This window comes from Protopterus annectens, chromosome 13.part0, assembly GCF_019279795.1.
Source record: "Protopterus annectens isolate FY-2018-M chromosome 13.part0, PAN1.0, whole genome shotgun sequence".
NCBI lineage: Eukaryota > Metazoa > Chordata > Ceratodontiformes > Protopteridae > Protopterus > Protopterus annectens.
Window position 1 is genome coordinate 288,800,851 of NC_056747.1, and position 19,181 is coordinate 288,820,031.

A 19,181-nucleotide genomic window follows, 5' to 3' on the forward strand; every position below is an offset into this window, starting at 1 on the left:
TCCTGAATCATGGTTGTTTTTATTTTCAGATGAAGGGTCATGAATCCTAGTATTATTAAACCAGACAATGTTGCTGCTGTGATCCCCATAAAATCTATTTATCATGATTTAGAAAGATGGATTAAGAGAATCCTTATCCTCCTTCAGAAGAACTGACATTACTGCTGTTTTCCAAGATGCAGATATCCTCTTCCTTGTCTAAAATTTGGTCGAACAATTTCAGGACACTAGGATATTGGTAAAAACATTACCAAATAAGATCAATAACCAATGAAAAGACAACGTTAGAGGCAGGCGGTCACCAACCAAATGTTGTCGAGCAATAATAATTTATTAAGCGCTTTCATCCTATTATTAGGATTCATCAGAATAGTAATATCACTCTAGAGTTCTATATAAAGAAGCAATGTAGGGAACTCCCACGTAAATATCCTAATTCAATAATTATCCAATAAATACTTAAGTTACCTATGTTACACATGAAATATATAAAATATATAAAAAACAACTTTTAACATATTGTATATAAAGCTTTACATTTTAAAACGGAAAAAAACAGTCCCTTATGTAACTTAATATTTAAAACCTCTTGCTAATAAATAGTCCATTAAATTACAGTTTCAAATCAATAAGTAGATGAACAGATAAAAAGTCATTCAGACCTGGGGTCGTGTTAGCATTTAACCTAAGTTGTCACAGAAGTTCTTTCTGTTCTAATTTTATTTGTCATTCACCTTCCCTAGGGTTGGGAACGAGTCTTTTCTAGTGCAGCAAACCGAAACTTGTCAAACTGTACACAGCAGGTAGAATATTTGTATAATGCATTATTAGCATTCCTATTTTTTATGCCATACAAGTGCTTGTAAATCCTTTAACTCAGATTTCTTCATAGGTTCATCGGATGATAGTAGGCTACTGGCCTGGAAGCCCTTATAAGCGCAGCCAAGAATTTCGCCCATATTCCCTCAAAGTCAGCACCTGTTTCCCCTGTCTAACAGGAACACAGGTGGGATCCCAGGAGTATATTTTCCATTTCCCATCCAGTCATCCAGGTTCCTCTTAAAGAGGGCTAGAGAGGTACTCTACTTGACATGGAGAGGGAGTCTGTTTCACAGATAGGGGAGTGTTTGGGACCCAAATCCATCTTTCCAATAAGTTCTAGTAACGTCACAGACCAGGTTAAGGCCTTGCGTGTGGGTTGCGTGGGTGGAGTTTGTCTTACTGTTTTGCAGCAACTCCAAGGCTGGTTCTGAAATGGCCTTGTATGCCAGACACAGGTCATCCCTGAGCAGTCTGTGTGAGACTGAGTAGAGGGGCAGGGCTTTTAGCCTATCTGTGTAGGATAGGTGTGTGAGACCGTGGATCTTCCTGGTCAGGAACCTATGTGGTCTCTCCCAACTGCTGCATGTGCTTGGCAAGGTACATGCCGAAGGGAGCATTGTACCCGATAATGGGTCTGATAAGGGAGGAGTACAGGGATGTTATGACCACCTTGTTCCTGGATAAAATACCCTTATTTAGGAGGTGAGCCATGTAGAAAGCCTTCTGTACAACAGAAGCAACGTAGTGGTCAAAAGTCAGGCTGCTATCAACCTGGGTGCCCAAGTCCCTCATGACTGATTGCATGCTTAGTACGTTGTTATTAATGTGATGATTAGTGGGGATGACATTTTCCCCAAAGGGGATTATGATGCATTTCTTGGCATTCAGCTTGAGGCTATGCTTCTGGCACCAGTCATTAGTTTGGGTAAGGCCCTCTTAGAGGATGTTCACATCACTAGGGGAATTTAAGACAGTGGCAGCTTGCAGTGATCTGCAAACTTGGTCAGCCACAGACCACTGGTTTTGGCTTGCACCTCAAAAAAGTATATCCCAAACAATAGAAGCCCCAAGACCGATCCTTGGAGTACACCACTCGTTATAGGTCTACTACTAGAGGTGGCTTCCCCTACTTTGACTGAGTGGGTTCTGTCAGTGAGCCAGTTAGCTACCCATCTGGTAACATACGGGTTGATGCCTATCTGGGAGAGTTTATCTATTATGCCCAAGTGGGGAATAGTGTCAGGCTTTGGCTAGGTCAAGGTAGGTGGTGTTCACAGTCTTCCCCTCGTCCATGGCTTTGGTGACTTTCAAAGAAGTTGACCAAATTTAACAGGCATGATCTTCCTTTGACAAAACCAAACTGTGTGGTCAAGCATTTAGAGGTTGCCAGTTTTCTTGTTTATAAGGTTCATGATAATGCGTTCCGTGGCCTTGCAGATCAGGCTAGTTAGGCTGATGGGCCTATAATTGCCTGAGTCAGTGGACGCTCCACCTTTGTGTAGAGGGATAACAGTGGCTGCCCTCCATTCAGCATGGATGAAGCCGGTGCTCAGGCTTTGGTTGAATAGAGAGTCTAATGGAGCTGAGAGCTCATGACTGAGTTCAAGTAGGATACAGCCAGGGATGTTATCGGATCCCATGGAGACTGTATTTTTTTACCTTAGAGAGGGCATTAAGGACCTGCTCCCTGGTGATGAGGGGAGGGGGGCAGGTGCTGGGGATGTCCTGGTTTACTGATGGGGGGGGGCAAGGGGGTGAAGTTTTCACTGAACCTGTCTGCTAGCAGGTTGGCTATATTTATGGCATTTGTGTATGTGGTGTTATTGACCACCAGTTCAGAGCAAATTTGGGTGTTGCCTTTGGGATTGCAGACATATGTGAAGAAGTCTTTATGATGGTCTTTGGTGGATGTGACCAATTTGGACTCGAAGTTAGACTTAGAGAATTTCACCAGTGACCTTATTTGCTTGTTCAGACAAAAGAAAGATTGCTTCCAACTTGGCACCTGCTCTTTGTTGGCCCTGGACAGCAATTTTTTCCTTCCATTATAGAGTTTGTTTGTTGCTTCTGTCCACGAGACAGGTTTACTCTTCCTTGAGGAAAATGATTTGGTCCTGTCAGGTATTGCTGAGTCCATACAGCTATGTAGGTGTTCATATAGTTTTTTGGTGTGGGCTTGGACATAAGTGCTAGTTCCAACTGAAGGGACGGTGGCTGTGAAGCTGCTTATACCTGCTCTGAGGAGATTGTAGTCAGCTTTGGAAAAGTTTTTTTCATTTCAACCCTGAAGGGGGGGGGGGTCAGGGGAGACTGTATGGTCAGATCTTACCAAGGAGTATGACACTGTGGGAGTGCTACAGTGGCTACTCATGTTGGTTTTACCAGGTGTAGGTTATTTTCATCTCTCATAGGGGTGTCAAGCAGCTGATCCAATGCATTGGCATTGACAAATTCAAGGAATCTCTAGGCATTCATGTTTGGGCTAGAATAGGTCTTCCACTCTATGGTTGGGTAGTTAGGACACATATTCAGTGAGCTCAATCATGTCTCTCTTCATATAGTCCAGAGAGGTATGTCTCAACTCTTCACACCAACATGGACTATGACAGAGTCATAACAGTACCTGTTGTTAAGAGACTTGAGTACGTGCATGATATTGTGGATTCTAGCACCTGACAAGCAACTTACTGTGACTTTCTCCTTGTCTAGCCTGGTGAGAGGCACATCTGTGTATCTCATGATAGTCTCCAATGACTAGTATGTTGGGTTTGTGGTTGGGCTTAGAGGCTGTGAGACACAAACGTGTGTACTATGTGTGATGCTTGGTGCTGTTGGTTGTGATGTGCGTGCATGTGTGTTTTTGCTTCGGAGGGCTCTTTTGTTTAGGTATGTTTTTGCTGAGAACTCCCGCATATGTAGGACTGTGTCGTACAGATGTGGGTGGTGTTAGAGGTGTGGTGTTTGTAGTGTTTGTGCAGACAACCTTCTCAGTGCCAGATGTACTGGCTTGTGACTAAGACAGCAAGGATTCTAGGTTCTTAATGTGATTGCATCTCTCACATATTGCGTTCCTAGGTGGTAGTAGTAGAGGGTTGTCTTTGTACATAAGGCAGTTGCTACACTGTCTTAGGATGCCCATATCAACCAGACTAGCAGGAGAAACCAATCTTTCAGTTTTACCAACAAAAAATGCCAGACAGGTTGAGTAGACTACTCCCGTACTTTGACAGTTTTCTCCATTAAAAATAAATCATGGATCTTGTTCCATTTTCTAAAACAATTGTGTCGGCCTCCAAAATATAAGCAGATTGTCTGAAAAAAACATTACCATCCCTTTCGTTTGTCTGCCAGAACAGTGTGTAATATTCTGGTCTACTTCTAAAATATTTTTCACATTACAGACTGTCTTGTATGTAAGTAATGGTTCCCTGCCTAATAAATGAAAAGTCTCAGGACAAACCTTAAGTATATTCCAATTGTTGTTCACTATGCATTTAATTTCATTTGTATATTTACTATGTTCCAAAACTATAGCTCGTTCGTATTTCTTGTTTGGAATAATTGATTCATTCTCTTGCATATTAGCATTCTTATCCAAGCCCACCCCTAAAGAGGTTTAAATTTTCGTCCCCATTCTCTTAATACTTCTTTCCTTAAATTATAAACAAATTCCTCTGGGTAACTTCTAAAAATTAATGTTTTGGAAACCTTATCAATGTCTTTAAATAAATCATCTTTATTAGACATCCTCCTGGCCACCTTAATGTACTGCCCTGTTACTAAGCTTTTCTTCTGGGCTAAAGGGTGGCAGCTGAAAAAGTGGAGATAGTTGTTAGGTGGGTTTCCTGTAAATCGTGGATTTAAAACCATTGTCTGTCACTCTTGACCAAAGTGTCAAGATAATTTTATACTGGCCCAATCTACATGTGAAGTGAATTCAAGAAACTGAGTGATATTATTCAAATATTTTATAAATGTATCAATTAAAATGAAGGGGCCATCCCATAAAATCAAAATATCATCCAGGAGCCTCGGGTATAAATTTATGTACATAAAGAAAATCACTTTTAAAAACATAAGCTCTTTCCCAATCCAATAGGACTAAATTGGCATAAACTGGGGTGCAGATGGTGTCCATAGCTAATCCCTTGATTTGTTTAAAAAGCTCACCAAAGATATTATTTCTGCAGTAAAATTCAGTTCATCATTAGACAAAACTTTATAAAGTCTAGCAAGCATTTATGAAACATTTCTAATCCTTCAGCATTTGGACTAACTGAAAGTAGCTCAGTAACATCAGTTGTAAGGAGTGTCAAATTTTCCTTATTTTTTTAATCTACCTAAGAAATCCCATGAATCTTTTAGAAGGTGTGAGGAAGCATCATAAAATGATTTAAGATGTCTGTCTACAAAAATAGCTAAAGGGAGGGATTTCGAACCTTGGGTAGCAACAACTGGTCTAAAAGGGGGGGGGGGGGTTCATTAAGGTCTTTATGAACCTTCAGAATGCCGAAAATGCTAGGAATAGTGGGTCTGTTAATTTTAAGAAAATTGTATGTATCCACATCTATTCTACCATCACTAATATAATCGTCTAACAGGAGATCTATTCTAAGGTAAACAATGTTCACTTCATTATTACAAACACACACGTAGTTATCTTGCTTATATAAAATATTTTGCATTGCTTTAGAGTAATTAATAGAGTCAAACAACACTATTCCACCACCTTCCAACTTCGTAATACGTATGGATCTAACCTTATGTAAATCATTTAATAATGTTCTTTCCTTTGTTGACAAATTGTTGTAAAAAGTGTTGTTTTCCTTTCACCAGCCCATTAATATCCTCTGAAACAGCTTTCTCAAAAGTGTTAACCGAAGAGTGGATTGAAAGTACTTTTCTTAACTTGAAAATTTCCTTCAGTGTAATGAAATATATCTACCTTCTCACTACTTTTTTTCACGGAAAAATATTTCCAAATTGAATTTTCTGATAATGTAACCTCAGCTAGACAATCAGCTACATCAAATTTGCATGAAGAAACAGACTTGAAGCCTTTTTGTAAAAGGTTACAGTGTTCTTTTGTAGTGGGAAGGTGGATATAGTTATAAATGTTATAAACTTTGTATGAAAAAAAATAACACCTTATTTAACTATATTCAGTGCGTCATCTTCCTCTCCCCCTCTTAAAATATTTCTCAACCATGATGTTAAATAAATTGGTTCTTGTTGTTCTAATAATACATCTTCCCTACTTGTTTGGACCTGCTCACCAATCTCCCTGATCTCCACAGTACTGGAAAATCCCCTGATGAAAAATATTTGAAGCACCCAAAGCTTCATCTCCATTATTCTGTTTCCAGTTGTATACTCGCCACTTTATTAATTTCATCTGGTATCTGCTGTCTATGTTAAACCATTTTCCTTTTTCTTTTTGCTAAATTACTTCCACTACCCCTTACATTGGGATATACAACTTTATTTTTATATTGTTCTTTGTCCCTTAATAATTTTTTTCTCCTTCGTATTAAAAGCTTGTGTTGCATCTTTTTTTTGACCTTATAAAATTCCTTTTGATATAATTTCCTGTATTTGAAAATTAAATCTCAAAGTTTCTACTTTGTTTAACAATAAAGTAATATTTTTCTTATTGTTTTTAATTTAGAATTCCATTAACTCTAAACCATGATGGTCAAACATATCTACAAATTCTAAGTAGTAGTGTATTGCACACCAAAAGGAAACTTGAATACTCTCAGTCTTTGAGGGGCAGTTTTATGTCAGAAACATTCCCTCAGGTATTCATTGTCCAACTGTAAAGTCTTCACTCTTAACTTTTTTCAAATTTAAAAATCATGTCCTTCAATGATCTATTATAAAAATAGTGAGAATCAACATGTTCGTTAGGGTGCTTTACATTAAGATTAAAGTTAAAGTAATGTCCAAAATAATTGCCTAGACATAGTAAAGCCTTGCTGAGTCTAATTATGGTGGCTGCCAAAAATGCAATTACTAGAAAATGGAAATCAAAGTCTAAACCAACCTTACTAGAAGTAGTGAATATAGTAACAGAGATAAAACAACTGGAATTGGGATCTTTAGAAAAGGGAAGGAGAAAATTACATAGGAAAAAATGGGAATTGTGGGAACAATATATGCAGACAAGGAACAAGGTTTAAAACAAGGCATGATTTGGATGAGCTGTATAATTTTTAACTGACAATGACTGATTAGATTATAAGTGGTGTATAATGTTTGCAACTGCATTTGTTTCCGTGGTGTCTGTGATGCATAACGTTTGCAACTAAAGTGGCGTCAATGTTTGTTTTTCATTTATATATATATATATTTATATATATATATATATATATATATATATATATATATATATATATATATATATATAGGTGTGTGTGTGTAAGATTGCCTATGTCATGTGATAATTTAATAAATTGTTTTCTTAAAAAAAAAAAAAAGTAATGTCCAAAATGTTTTTTGAAGTTGTATACATTTCCACATTTTTGATCCCCTATTTTCGAGTATACTGTCATTGCATAGTCATTTGACTGTTGCTTATTTATGTCATTTTTGATTTTGGCCATAGTAATCAGGGCAAGAAACTGGTCCCTTACAATATTTGTTAATAATTGTAAGTGACTTGTTTCAAAAAAGCTCCATGTTTCTGGATCGTGATGACTTATCTCTGGGTCCACTGCATATAGTTCCTACTAAGAATCTTGAAATATTCTCAGTATTTCCCAGTGGCTTCTAAATATAACTCTTGATGTTCTTATTCTTGGGGTCTGATTATATACCTTTTCTGTCTTACTCATTGCCTTAAGTGTTTTGGACCTAGAGTTTGATTAGGTGATGAGGTATCTGAGCACCTTTATGGAAGGGAATTTGTTAGAGATGCCCTATGTCACTATTTCATTTTGCACTTTACATTCAAAGTATTATACCTTTGTGGCAGTTTTTCTAAAATCAGCTTTTCTGTCTAAATACTCACAGTTGACTTTGTTACTTGGTTTAAGTATTTAACTTTGAGTCAACTTCTTAATCTCTGAAGCTCTTTATTTCTTGTGAAAGTGTCCCCATACTGCTTGTGATTTATCAGATCTGCATCTCTCATTTTAGCTTTAATTTCTTGTCTAAAGTTGCTTTTTAGAGCATCCTATTACTGTGTACTATTGTTTGACAGTCAAAGCCTTCTGCAGTAGTACCAGAAATTTCTCTACACACCCCTTAAGTAGACCCATTTTGTAAAGTGCAGTGGGAATGTCCAAAGCTTCTCCACCACTCAAGCTGGACTTACCACTTAAACTACAATATTTAGGTGAATGCTAAAATTCTGTCATCATAAGGGCATTTCCTAGAACATAGAACCTTCTCAGTATCAATTTGTTTTGGTGTCTAGCTGAATAAAATTTAAACACTTGAGTTCTATACTAATTCTGTCACATCAACCAATCTAGACATTTTAGTAGTTGTTTTAAGGAATCTTCCCAAAGTTATAGTTGTACTCTTCCTAGGGCCTGCACTTACATCAGCTTTATTTTTCATTATGCTGCAGTCCCTACCCTGATTAATATATCCTGGTAAAATAGAACTAATTCACCTAACAAATTTTCTAAATCGTTTTGCTCCATCTTAGGTAGAATGTACACGCTTCTTCATCATGAACCTCTGATCTTGCTAATATTCATTCCCACTGCATACTTTGTTTGGTTATCTGAGAGTCCCCATTCTCCCTGCCAGTATCACCTCACCATTACATGCATTAGTTATTGAACATTTCCTCTTCTGTAATTAATGGCGCCAAGCTTACCTTTAATATAATTGTGCTTCTTCTAGTCCTTTTGTAACTAACATGACAAACCTCAAATTCTAAATTAATCAATTTACTATGCTCTGGTTCATCTAAATGCATTTCCTTTTGAATGACCAGATGGGATCTAGACTTTTTAAGACAAGCCAGGACCCTTGGAATGCTTAATGGGAACCGTTAGCATGTCCACATTCTATCTTACTATTCTTAAGGTATTCCTCTCGTCTCTTAAGTTTAATTCTTTTACAGTTCCTAATTGGCTTGTTTATTAGATTCCCTAGACAGCAAGAGTGCTGATTGTTCTTGTGCCAGTCTTAGAGTAAATCTCCCTCCACTTGTCCACCACATCTACCATAATCTGTGCATCTCGTAAGTCTCTTCCTTCTAGAAATAACAGCTATGGTTTATTTAAATTTAAAATAACTTATACTAGCAAAACCATTTTTCATGGCATCTTTCCGGAAAATGTTCTTTACACTAGCATTTTGAGCAGGGCAATAACTGTATTTTTCTAAACATATATATAAAAGTTTCTTCCAAGGTAAGAACATTGGCTCTACAATGGACCGCCTCTGTCACCTGACTCTTCTTGTTAGTGGATGCACTTGGGAATCAGGCTCATTGTATAACTGCATAGCGAGTCAAACCAAATACACCCTCAAACCCTTTCAGACTTAACCAACACGGTAATAGTGAAAATCAGCATAACTTTTATGCATCCAGATTCCACTCCTTAAGTTGTATATAGCCCAGGTGATACCTGTTAGAACAGGGGTGTCCAGCTGCTTTGGTTAAAGGGCCACTTGCCGTACTAGGCAAGATGTTCTTCGTTCCACATTGCTGCAGTCCTTACTATTGGGTAGTCCGCTGTCCAGTCGGCCCGAATACCAGAGTATATGGCTGACGTCGGTCAGGGCGCATTAGACTGACGTCAGTACGTCAGGGTACTAATGCGCATGACCGACGTCATATCCTCAGTCTTTTTTGCCGCATGGTCCGATGCAGAAGCAGTTTTGCGAGTGCAGGTTGGCGTTCTGAAATATTTCCGAAACCGGAGTTTCAGACCGAATCAGAGTTGGCTAAGTACCCCGTTGGGGAACATTTTGGTTTTTTCTTGCCTCAGTATTTAACCGGATGTCAGAAAAAGTGAATAACTGTATTTCTTGTGGGAAACAGATACCTCATAGGGATTACCATACCTTGTGTATACCTTGTTTAGGGCCTGAGCACGACGTTGTTGGATGCCGCTCTTGTGCTCGGTTTAACAAACGCACTATTAAGAGACGGTTAGACTGTGCTAGGTTAGTGTTTGGGAAGCGTTGCAATTATAAAATGCCGTCGGATGCTCCGGCGCCGCTTCGTCAAAAGCACAAGGACAAAACAGCGAAGCCTAGGGTTGATGAACCGGCAGTCCCAGACGTCGGTTCTTTAGAAGGCTCAGTGGAGCCAGAGGTTTTGCCAGGAGTTTCTATGGAGTCTCAGGCAGAGACTTTACTGTTACAGGATGTGCCTTCTCAGGAGGTAGGCCAGGCTGAGGGGCTTCTCAGGTAACTGTTCTTCCCTCTCTTCCCAAGGTAGTTAGAGCCTCTCCTTCTGTTGCCAAAACTTCTTTGAGAGGTAGGCCAAGTTCAGCTTCAGTGGGGGCTTCTCCTAGCATTTCAGGTTCTGTGCCTAAGAAACATATGCTTAAAATGGCAGAAGATTTGATTACTATGATTAGAGGTTCTATGCCCCCTCCTGATAAGAGGCCTAGGGTGGAACCTGAGTTTGAGAGTTTTGAACAGTGTTCAGAGGCTTCTGAGTCTTCTGCGGAAGATGTACAGGAGTATCCTCCTTATTCTGATTCTGATGTGGATGATTCCACTCCTACAGCTTCTCCTCCTGAGGATTTTCATTTTCAGAAACTCTGCATTCCATGAGAGAGCACTTTAAATGGGAAGGCCAAGATTACTCTGATTCTAGGAAAAGGCTTAGGAATTCTTGTTTTACCCCAGCATAGGCCCTTAGCTATACCTCCTGTGTTGAATGTGGTAGAAGATGTTTTGCAGAGGCTTCCCTGAACCCTGATTCCTTGTCTCCTGCTCCTGTTAAACCTGATAGGTACTATAGGTTGCCTGAGGCTCATAAGTATCTCTTTAAGAGTCCTAGGGCAGACCCGGAGACTGTTTCTCAGGGACCTAAAGGTGTTAAGGCCTCTGTTGTTAAAAACCCTGTTCCCACTGATAAAGAGGCAAGGGCTTTGGATAGATGGGGAAAGAAAGTGTATACTTCTTCCACTTTAGCCATGAGCGCTTTGAATTGTCAGTTTCACATGCTAAAATATCAAAATTATCTCCTTTCACAATTGAAATCTAAAGTGGATGCTTTGGCGGAAGGTATTGAGTGTAAAGAGTTGCTGGATTTAGTTCATGTGTCTGAACAAGTGGGTAAGCATTCTTTGCAATGTGGTTTTGATGCTGTACAGGCCTCCTCGAGGGTGGCTGCCACTAGTTCTGTTCTTCGCAGGCATGCCTGGTTGAGGGATCAGAATTTAGCTGAGCATGTTAAGACAAGGATTTTGGATGCTCCTTTACAGTCTGATGTGTTGTTTGGTTCACCTGTGGAAGCAGTTTTGAAGAAAATGGAGGACAAAGCTAAGTCTATGCAAACTGTTAAAGATTTTTGCAGGTGCAGCCACCAAGTTTAGTAGAAATTGGCCTACTAAGGGATGGACATATCCTGCTTATGATTCCCAGTCTAGGGGTAGGTCTAGACGTGGTAGGGGCAGAGCTCAAGGTGCTTTTAGGCCTAGAACAGGAGTTCACCTGCTCAGACTTCTGGTGAGGGCAGGGGTCAGTCCTTTCGTAAACAGACCCAATGACCTGCCTTTTCAGCTGCCAGTAGATTCTCGTCTGGCAGCTCCTCTGGGAGGAAGACTGTCTCTTTTCAAAGAAAATTGGGATTTAATTACTCAAGACAGATGGGTGTTGGATATCATTCACCATGGTTACAGGTTTTATTTCCATACATTGCCCCATTCAAAGGCATGCCAGACGTTCCTCCTCCACAAAGGAAAGAGGCTCACAAGCAAATTTCTCAGTTACTCCAAATAGGGGCCATTCAGCCAGTCCCTGTCTCAGAAAGGGGCCTAGGATTTTATTCTCGCCTGTTCCTAGTACCAAAGAAGGGGAACACGTGGAGACCAATTTTGGATTTATCTATCCTCAACACTTATCTGGACATTCCCAAGTTCAAGATGTTGACGTTACAACAGCTTTTACCTCTGCTGGGCAAAGATCACTGGATGGTAACTTTAGATCTCAAGGAAGCTTACCTTCATGTGCCTATAAGACTAAGTTGCAGGAAGTATCTGCGTTTTCGAGCTGGAAATTCTCATTATCAGTTCTCTGCATTGCCCTTTGGCTTATCTACTGCCCAGAGTATTCACAAAGGTTCTGGCTCCAGTGATAGCTTACTTCAGGCTAAAAGGAATTCAAATCTATCCTTACTTGGACGACTGCCTGATTCTGGCTCAAGAAAAGAAAGACCTTCTACAGCATCTGGAATATGTTATAGCAGTGCTCAGATGCCTAGGGTATTCTGTGAACGAAATAAAGTCCAGTCTAGTACCCTCTCAAGACATGTGCTTTCTGGGTGTGAGACTGAATACAGCAGCCCAGATGGCCTTTTTAACCCCGGACAAACAAAAGAGTCTATCACTTTACTTCCATCAACTATCTCATCAGTCCGTGCTGACTGCAAAGACAGTCCTTCAAGCATTAGGGTTCATGGCATCTTGTATTCTGGTGCTTCCCAATGCCAAACTGCATATGAGGAAGCTACAATGGTATCTCAAAATGTATGGACACAGCACTGCCAGGATTTGGACACTGTCATTCAAATAATACCTTGCCTTCGAAAAGAATTTTTGTGGTGGGCTCAGGAATGTCACCTAAACAAGGGACTCTCTGTGACCCGACCAGAGGCGAGTCAGATTTTAACGACAGATGCCTCGGACATTGCTTGGGGAGCTCATCTAAATGGAAAGTGGATACAAGACAAGTGGCCTGCCAGACTACAGCATCTACATATCAACATGAAGGAGATGTTAGCAGTCCAGTTTGCATTAATGGCTTTCAAGGAGTTACTTCTTCCAGGGCAGGTGTTGATTCTAACAGACAACACAACTGTCATGTGGTACATCAACAAACAAGGGGAACACATTCTTATCCTCTATGCAGGCAAGCAATGATTTTATGGGAGACAGCGCTCAGCTTGCAACTAACTCTTCAGGCAAGGTTTCTGCCAGGCGCACAGAACTCCTTAGCAGATGTGTTAAGCAGGCAAATCATGGATCCCCACGAGTGGAAACTGGATCTTCATGTATTTCAGAAATTGACAGTGTCATGGGGAACTCCAGACATAGATCTGTTCGCTTCTCCACTAAACCACCAGCTGCCAAAGTTTTGCACAAAGGGGTTTCATCACACAGCTTGGAAAGTGGATGCTCTGTCTTTCAGTTGGAAAAATCTTCATGTGTATGCCTTTCCACCTCTGCCTCTTCTTCCAAAGGTGCTCTTAAAGGTCAGACAAGACAAGCCAAGGATGATTTTGATAGCTCCAGATTGGCCTCGGCAACACTGGTACCCACTACTAAGGAGTCTGGTAAGGAAGCCTCCATGGCCCTTACCTTTGATTCCACATCTGTTATCTCAGAAGGACGGTCATCTGCTCAATGTCAAGCTTCACTCTCTTCATCTGACAGCCTGGCATATTCTGTGTTGAAACACAGCAGGTCTCAACTTCCTCAACAAGTTTTAAATGTGATTATGGAAGCTAGAAGACCTAGTACAAGGAAAGTGTATGCAGAAAAATGGAAGAGATTTTTGTTTTGGAGTACAGCAAATAATTTGGAGATTTCTGAGCCTAATTTGAGTGTGGCTCTTCAATATCTTACTGAGTTATTGGACAAAGGTTTGTCCTTCTCTTCCATTAAGATTCATGCTGCAGCAATTTCAGCTCACTATGATTGTGACCCACCATTGTTTTCGCATCCTTTGTTCAAGCAGTTTCTTAGAGGGGCAAAGAATATAAGACCCCCACGTAGAGCTCCTACTCCTGCTTGGGATCTCAATTTTGTGTTGGAAAAACTTACTCTACAACCTTTTGAGCCTGCAGCTACTGCTGAATTGAAATACTTGTCATGGAAGACTGCTTTTCTGTTGGCTATTACTTCTGCAAGAAGGGTGTCTGAATTGCAGGCCCTTATGGCAGTTGAGCCCTTTTTGATTTTTCATAAGGATAGGGTATCATCACGTACTAATCCTTCTTTTATGCCTAAGGTGGTTTCTAGTGTGGCTTTAAACCAAACTATTCATTTGCCTACTTTTTATGCAGACCCCCAAAATAAAGGGGAAAAGATTTTGCACACTTTAGATGTGCACAGGCAATTGCGTTATTATTTGAGCAGGACTAAGGATTTTAGGCAGTCTCAGCAGTTGTTTGTTTCTTTTGCTTTGAGTTCGCGGGCAAGCCTGTGTCAAAACAAACTATTTCTAGGTGGATTGGGTTTTGCATTGCATTTTGTTATTCCCATCATGGCAAGGAGATTCCAGCTGGGATTAGACCTCATTCCACTAGGGCTACTGCCACTTCAACAGCATTTCTAAGGGGGGTGGCAACTAAGGATATTTTGGAGGCAGCTACTTGGAGTTCAGTACATACTTTCTCTAAGCATTATCACCTTCCTATCTACTCTAAGTCTAGGGCTGGTTTTGCCACAGCTGTTTTGCAAGGCATGTTGTCAGCTCCTACTTCTTTATGATTTGCCAGCCTCCCTTACCTCTGCTTTGGGATTCTACCCAATAGTAAGGACTGCAGCAATGTGGAACGAAGAACATAGTACAGTTTTGTACCTACCATAAATGTAGATGTTCGAGGATACACATTGCTGCAGTCCAATTTACCCTCCCTCCTTCCCCTCTGTGTTTAGGGGTGGTTGTGTAGGTGAGGTTATCTGCTGATATTTTTGTATATATTTTTGTATATATTGTACATATTTTTGGTGCAGGTATTTTGGGCCTTGTCTTTTTAGGGTCTTCTGACATCTGGGGCAAGAAAAGACTGAGGATATGACGTCGGTCATGCGCATTAGTACCCTGACGTACTGACGTCAGTCTAATGCGCCCTGACCGACGTCAGCCATATACCCTGGTATTCGGGCCGACTGGACAGCGGACTACCCAATAGTAAGGACTGCAGCAATGTGTATCCTCGAACATCTACATTTATGGTAGGTACAAAACTGTACTTTTTGGGGTGCACATTCCCTTGTCCGCCATGCATCCGCTTTGTATACCCACCACAGTGAATGCAGTATACCATGTAAGTCAAGGAACAAGAATAGATATCACATGGTGGTTTCAGATTCGGTGTTTGTATTTGTGCCATGACTGTGACAACTTAGCTTGCAACAAACAAAATAAGAAGGTTAAATAAATTAGTATCCTTGCCACAACAGAGCAAATGTAATGGAGCAAAGGCACATGGAAGTATTTTGCAAGTAACACCACCATAACTTTGCAAATCTATGTGAATTTTGTTCCCAAAACGCTACAGAGGCATATGCCAAAAGGTACAATGAAAAGCAGTTGTGCCCTGCAAAATCAATTACTGGAAGATCTAGTATTGCTTGTTTTTGCACTAACAGTCTATGACTGCACCAACTGTTGAAGTGGCAATGAGAAGTACATGTGCCAGATGTACATTTGTGATAACGGATCTATTTTTACTTTTCAGCCTTCATTCTGGCTTAGAGTTTCTCCCAGCAGTATGTGCTGCCAAAATGCAGCAAATTACATCACATTTTCTCTGACATTTGGATATACTCCTGCACAAACTTTGACTTTTATGACAATAGAAATCCAGGCAACTGCTTGCTCTCTCTGAATACTATCTGTAAGTTGCTGTTGTAAAGCTTAATGAGTCTTAACTGCATAATGTCAGGAGTGGTACACGGGGCAACTTCAAATGGGTCTCCAGGGATCTCCATCCCATTATGGTGATTTCAGAAGTCCTCAATCCTGCACTGACATTATTCACTGAACTGAACTAGCAGGGAACGGTATTGAACTTTTTTATATCTTTGTATGATGGTTCTTTATTCCATTTTAATAAATGTCATTATTTTTGAGCATTGTCCTTTTATTAGTTTATCTAAACTTTATTACATCGTACATCTACTATTTCTTGGAGTGTTTTTTTGCCCAGGCCTCTGCTAAACATGGGCAATGTAACCTAGCTGGGCTTTCTTATTAAACAAAAGCAAATAAATAATTCCATATTTTCCAGACTAAATATGGCATTCCCAAAGTTTCAGCACTCTGGGTAGGTAATATACATGCCAGTATAGTATGTTTGGATTTCAGTACAGGTGACATGTATAGGAAACTGATCATTCCCTGCATGTTGTGTCTTGTAATATATGGTTAGGTTTTACTTATTTGTTGTTGCTGGTCATTATCATTTAATCCTTTTTTACACTTTGTTTCAGAAACTTGAATCAACAGACTTTGATGAGAAAAAGGAAATTAACAAAAGAAAACAGATGATTTTGGAAGGAAAGGTAGGATCACTGAAATTGAGTTTTGTATAGTGACACTGCGGTGGATTTCTTTGCAGAGTCTGTTCTCCAGTTTAAGTGAAAATTCCTCACAGACACTTTGAACTTGTCAAAAATGTAGAAGTGAAAAAAATATATTTTTATGATGAGAATCACTGCTGCAGTGTTTCATTTTACTTGCAAATAAGCCACAGGAGGTTCTCTGCCTTCTGGAGTGACATCAGAAATATAACAGAGTTGGCTTTCTCCCCACACACAGCACATTAACAGGACACACATTTATTTTATTTTTGGTGAGGGTGACAAGTGAATGTTTTTTTTTTCTGTTTTATTTGGTTGTTTTGCATTTGCTTATTTTTATCTGTTTGCAAATTGTGATAATGATATGGATCTTTCTGAGGCAGGTGACATCCATGGAACAAGTCACCAATTGTACCTGTAAGGGATTATTTCCTTCATAGGACTGTGTCACCCTTAGTGTTTCTTTTGTCTGTGGAAAGCTGCCATATTTCCCTCTATGTGTTATGCTCATTTCAATGTGAAATACCTTGCCTCTTGTGTACAAAATCTGTGGTTCTTCCTCAAACACGCAAAACTTTAAGTTCTGAGCTAAGGGACATACGTCAACCCCCCCCCGCAAGTGAATCAACAGAACAAAGAAAACACAGGAGATGAAGTGCCACTATACAAAAGTAGAAGTTCCAGTGAAAGTAGTGACTGTAGAATCAGCAGGCAGAAGAGAGATCATGGCCAAAATAACCCTGCCAACCATGCAAAAGCCTGAAAGTTCTGGTGAGGTGCAGCACTGGGCATTATCACCCCCGGTAGTATCTCCTGCCACATGCCTGCTTGCAGAAACTCCTCTTAAGGCTGACAGTAGGACTCTGGATGTGTAACACAGCCAGGTCTTGTTGGTAGAAACAACTGTATGACAGCATGCTGCAGGTTACCAGGCATCTGCAGAGGGTGAAAATTCTCCACCAGCTACTAGATAACTGTCTCCTCATTTGGACATTAGTATTTTGTTTATTCAAGAATTAGGAAGTCACAGAAAAGCTGGTTCTGTTACTGCTTTTTATGAAAAAAGCAGTTAAAATAGTACTGTTAGGGAAGGGTACTTGCCTCAGAGATGTTCAATTCACAAGCATTTCTCTTTGACTACAGGTGCTTTGACAAATAATACATAGTTTGACAAAGTTTCAGACTTCTTATCCCCCAGGAAGTGCATGTTAACACAAAACCTGTTCTAGCAGATTTATAAGTTTATAAGAGCAATATTTAAAAGCAGTTTCTATTTTTGGCCTTTTGCCCCCCCCCCCCCCCGCGTTAAGGGGATGAGAGGTGTGGATAACATTAACAAAGCAGTGATGTCTCAGAGTATAGGAAAACAAACACTATTGATGGTGAGGGGTTAGTCTTGAAAAAGAGAGAGAGGAGTATGTCATAAGTCAGATGGGAATTTGAGTAGGGCAATGGTAGCATTTGCAGTACTTGATATGATGATATAGTTAATAAGGAGAATACCTGAAGGGTCAGATACAAAAATTAAAATGGGAAGGCTCCTCTCTTACGAGCTGTATTTAAACTGAGGAAGCAGATAGGGATTTTCCTTTCCCCTCTATTATTTTATTTGTACTTGGAGCCATTATCAAAGCAAATAAGTGATTCACAAGTTGAAGAATGTAACTGGTCTAGTAATGAATAAAATCAGGCCTTATTTTTGGTTGATATATTTTTTTTTTTTTGCTTTTGATAAATCCAGAAACGGACATTTCAGTGGTGCGGAACATTTTAAGAGAGTTTTGAGTCTTTTGGGGATATAAAATGAGGACAGCAAAAGCTGTAGCCTCTTTTATGAATTTGTTCAGCAATATCCATACTCATGTTCACATTGAAGTATCTAGGTGTATGAATTAAAAAGGATTTTATGGCAGCTAAGGATTTGTTAGATTTGCCAAGAAGAAGAAAAAAAGAACAGGAGAAGAGGACATTGGGACTGTTCAACACAGACTTGGGGAAATCTGTCTTAGAAAGACAAGTGCTTAGAAAAAGTGGTTATAGTCTCAGTCAGTGAGTGAATTCAGGGACACTTGTGACACAGGAAGAAAGTATGGAGCACTAATACACGAGAAGCAACTGCAGCTGTCTGGTAAACTTGAAAGACTATGGATTATCTTGTTTACATCTTTGTTTTTCTGATGTGCTACCCATAATGAAATATATGGCCGTGTGTTAAATCCACAAACTCTTCAGCATACCTTGTGAAGGAACTGATGAGTCAAAAAAAAAAAAAAACCTCACAGTAAGCTTATTCAGGTTTTACATTTTATCACATACCAAGTAAGCACTTCTAATTTTTTGTCCCTAAATAATTTTTTTTTAATGACAGTAATGAGTGCTTACTCTGTATTTAACAAAGTGTCTGATTACTCTTGCCTAAGCTTACCATGCTTTTTTTTTTTGGTTATGGCTATAAGTCAGTACTACAGTGTTATTCGTCCTTCTAGTGGGGAGTAGCACACCTGTTAGATGCACTACCCTTTCGATAATGGCACTGCTGTACATCAGAATGGGGCAAAATGCATACTGCTGTGAGGAAGCAAAACTGTCAGAAATTGCTGTAGATAATTGTCATGTAACCATATATGCTGCCATCTCAATATAGCAAATTTTTATTTTGTTAATTGATTGTTTACTGGGGTAGAGCATTGGTCAAAGTTGACCATTTGAAGGCCCAGCCTAAGAAGAGTGCAGCAAGTGTTATAGGAAAAAGTTCTGAATTTATATACAAAAAAAAACTCATATACATAGAAGTGAACGTGATATTAGGGCCAGGATCCGCCAGTATGAGCCTCACATTGATTACCATTCTGTCTTCTCTGGGGATAATGCAATAATATGAACAGAAAATAATTGACTTTATTAACT

At 39.7% G+C, this 19,181-nt stretch overlaps 1 protein-coding gene across 1 annotated transcript in view; it reads left to right on the top strand.

The window, feature by feature from the left end:
• The window catches only part of DDX49 (DEAD-box helicase 49), a 341,216-nt gene that overhangs the window by 239,626 nt on the left and 82,409 nt on the right, over window positions 1–19,181 (top strand). Inside the window, exon 12 of the mRNA XM_044053852.1 lies at window positions 16,185–16,256. Coding sequence (XP_043909787.1) covers window positions 16,185–16,256 — 72 coding nt within the window. The remainder of the gene's footprint in view (window positions 1–16,184; window positions 16,257–19,181) is intronic.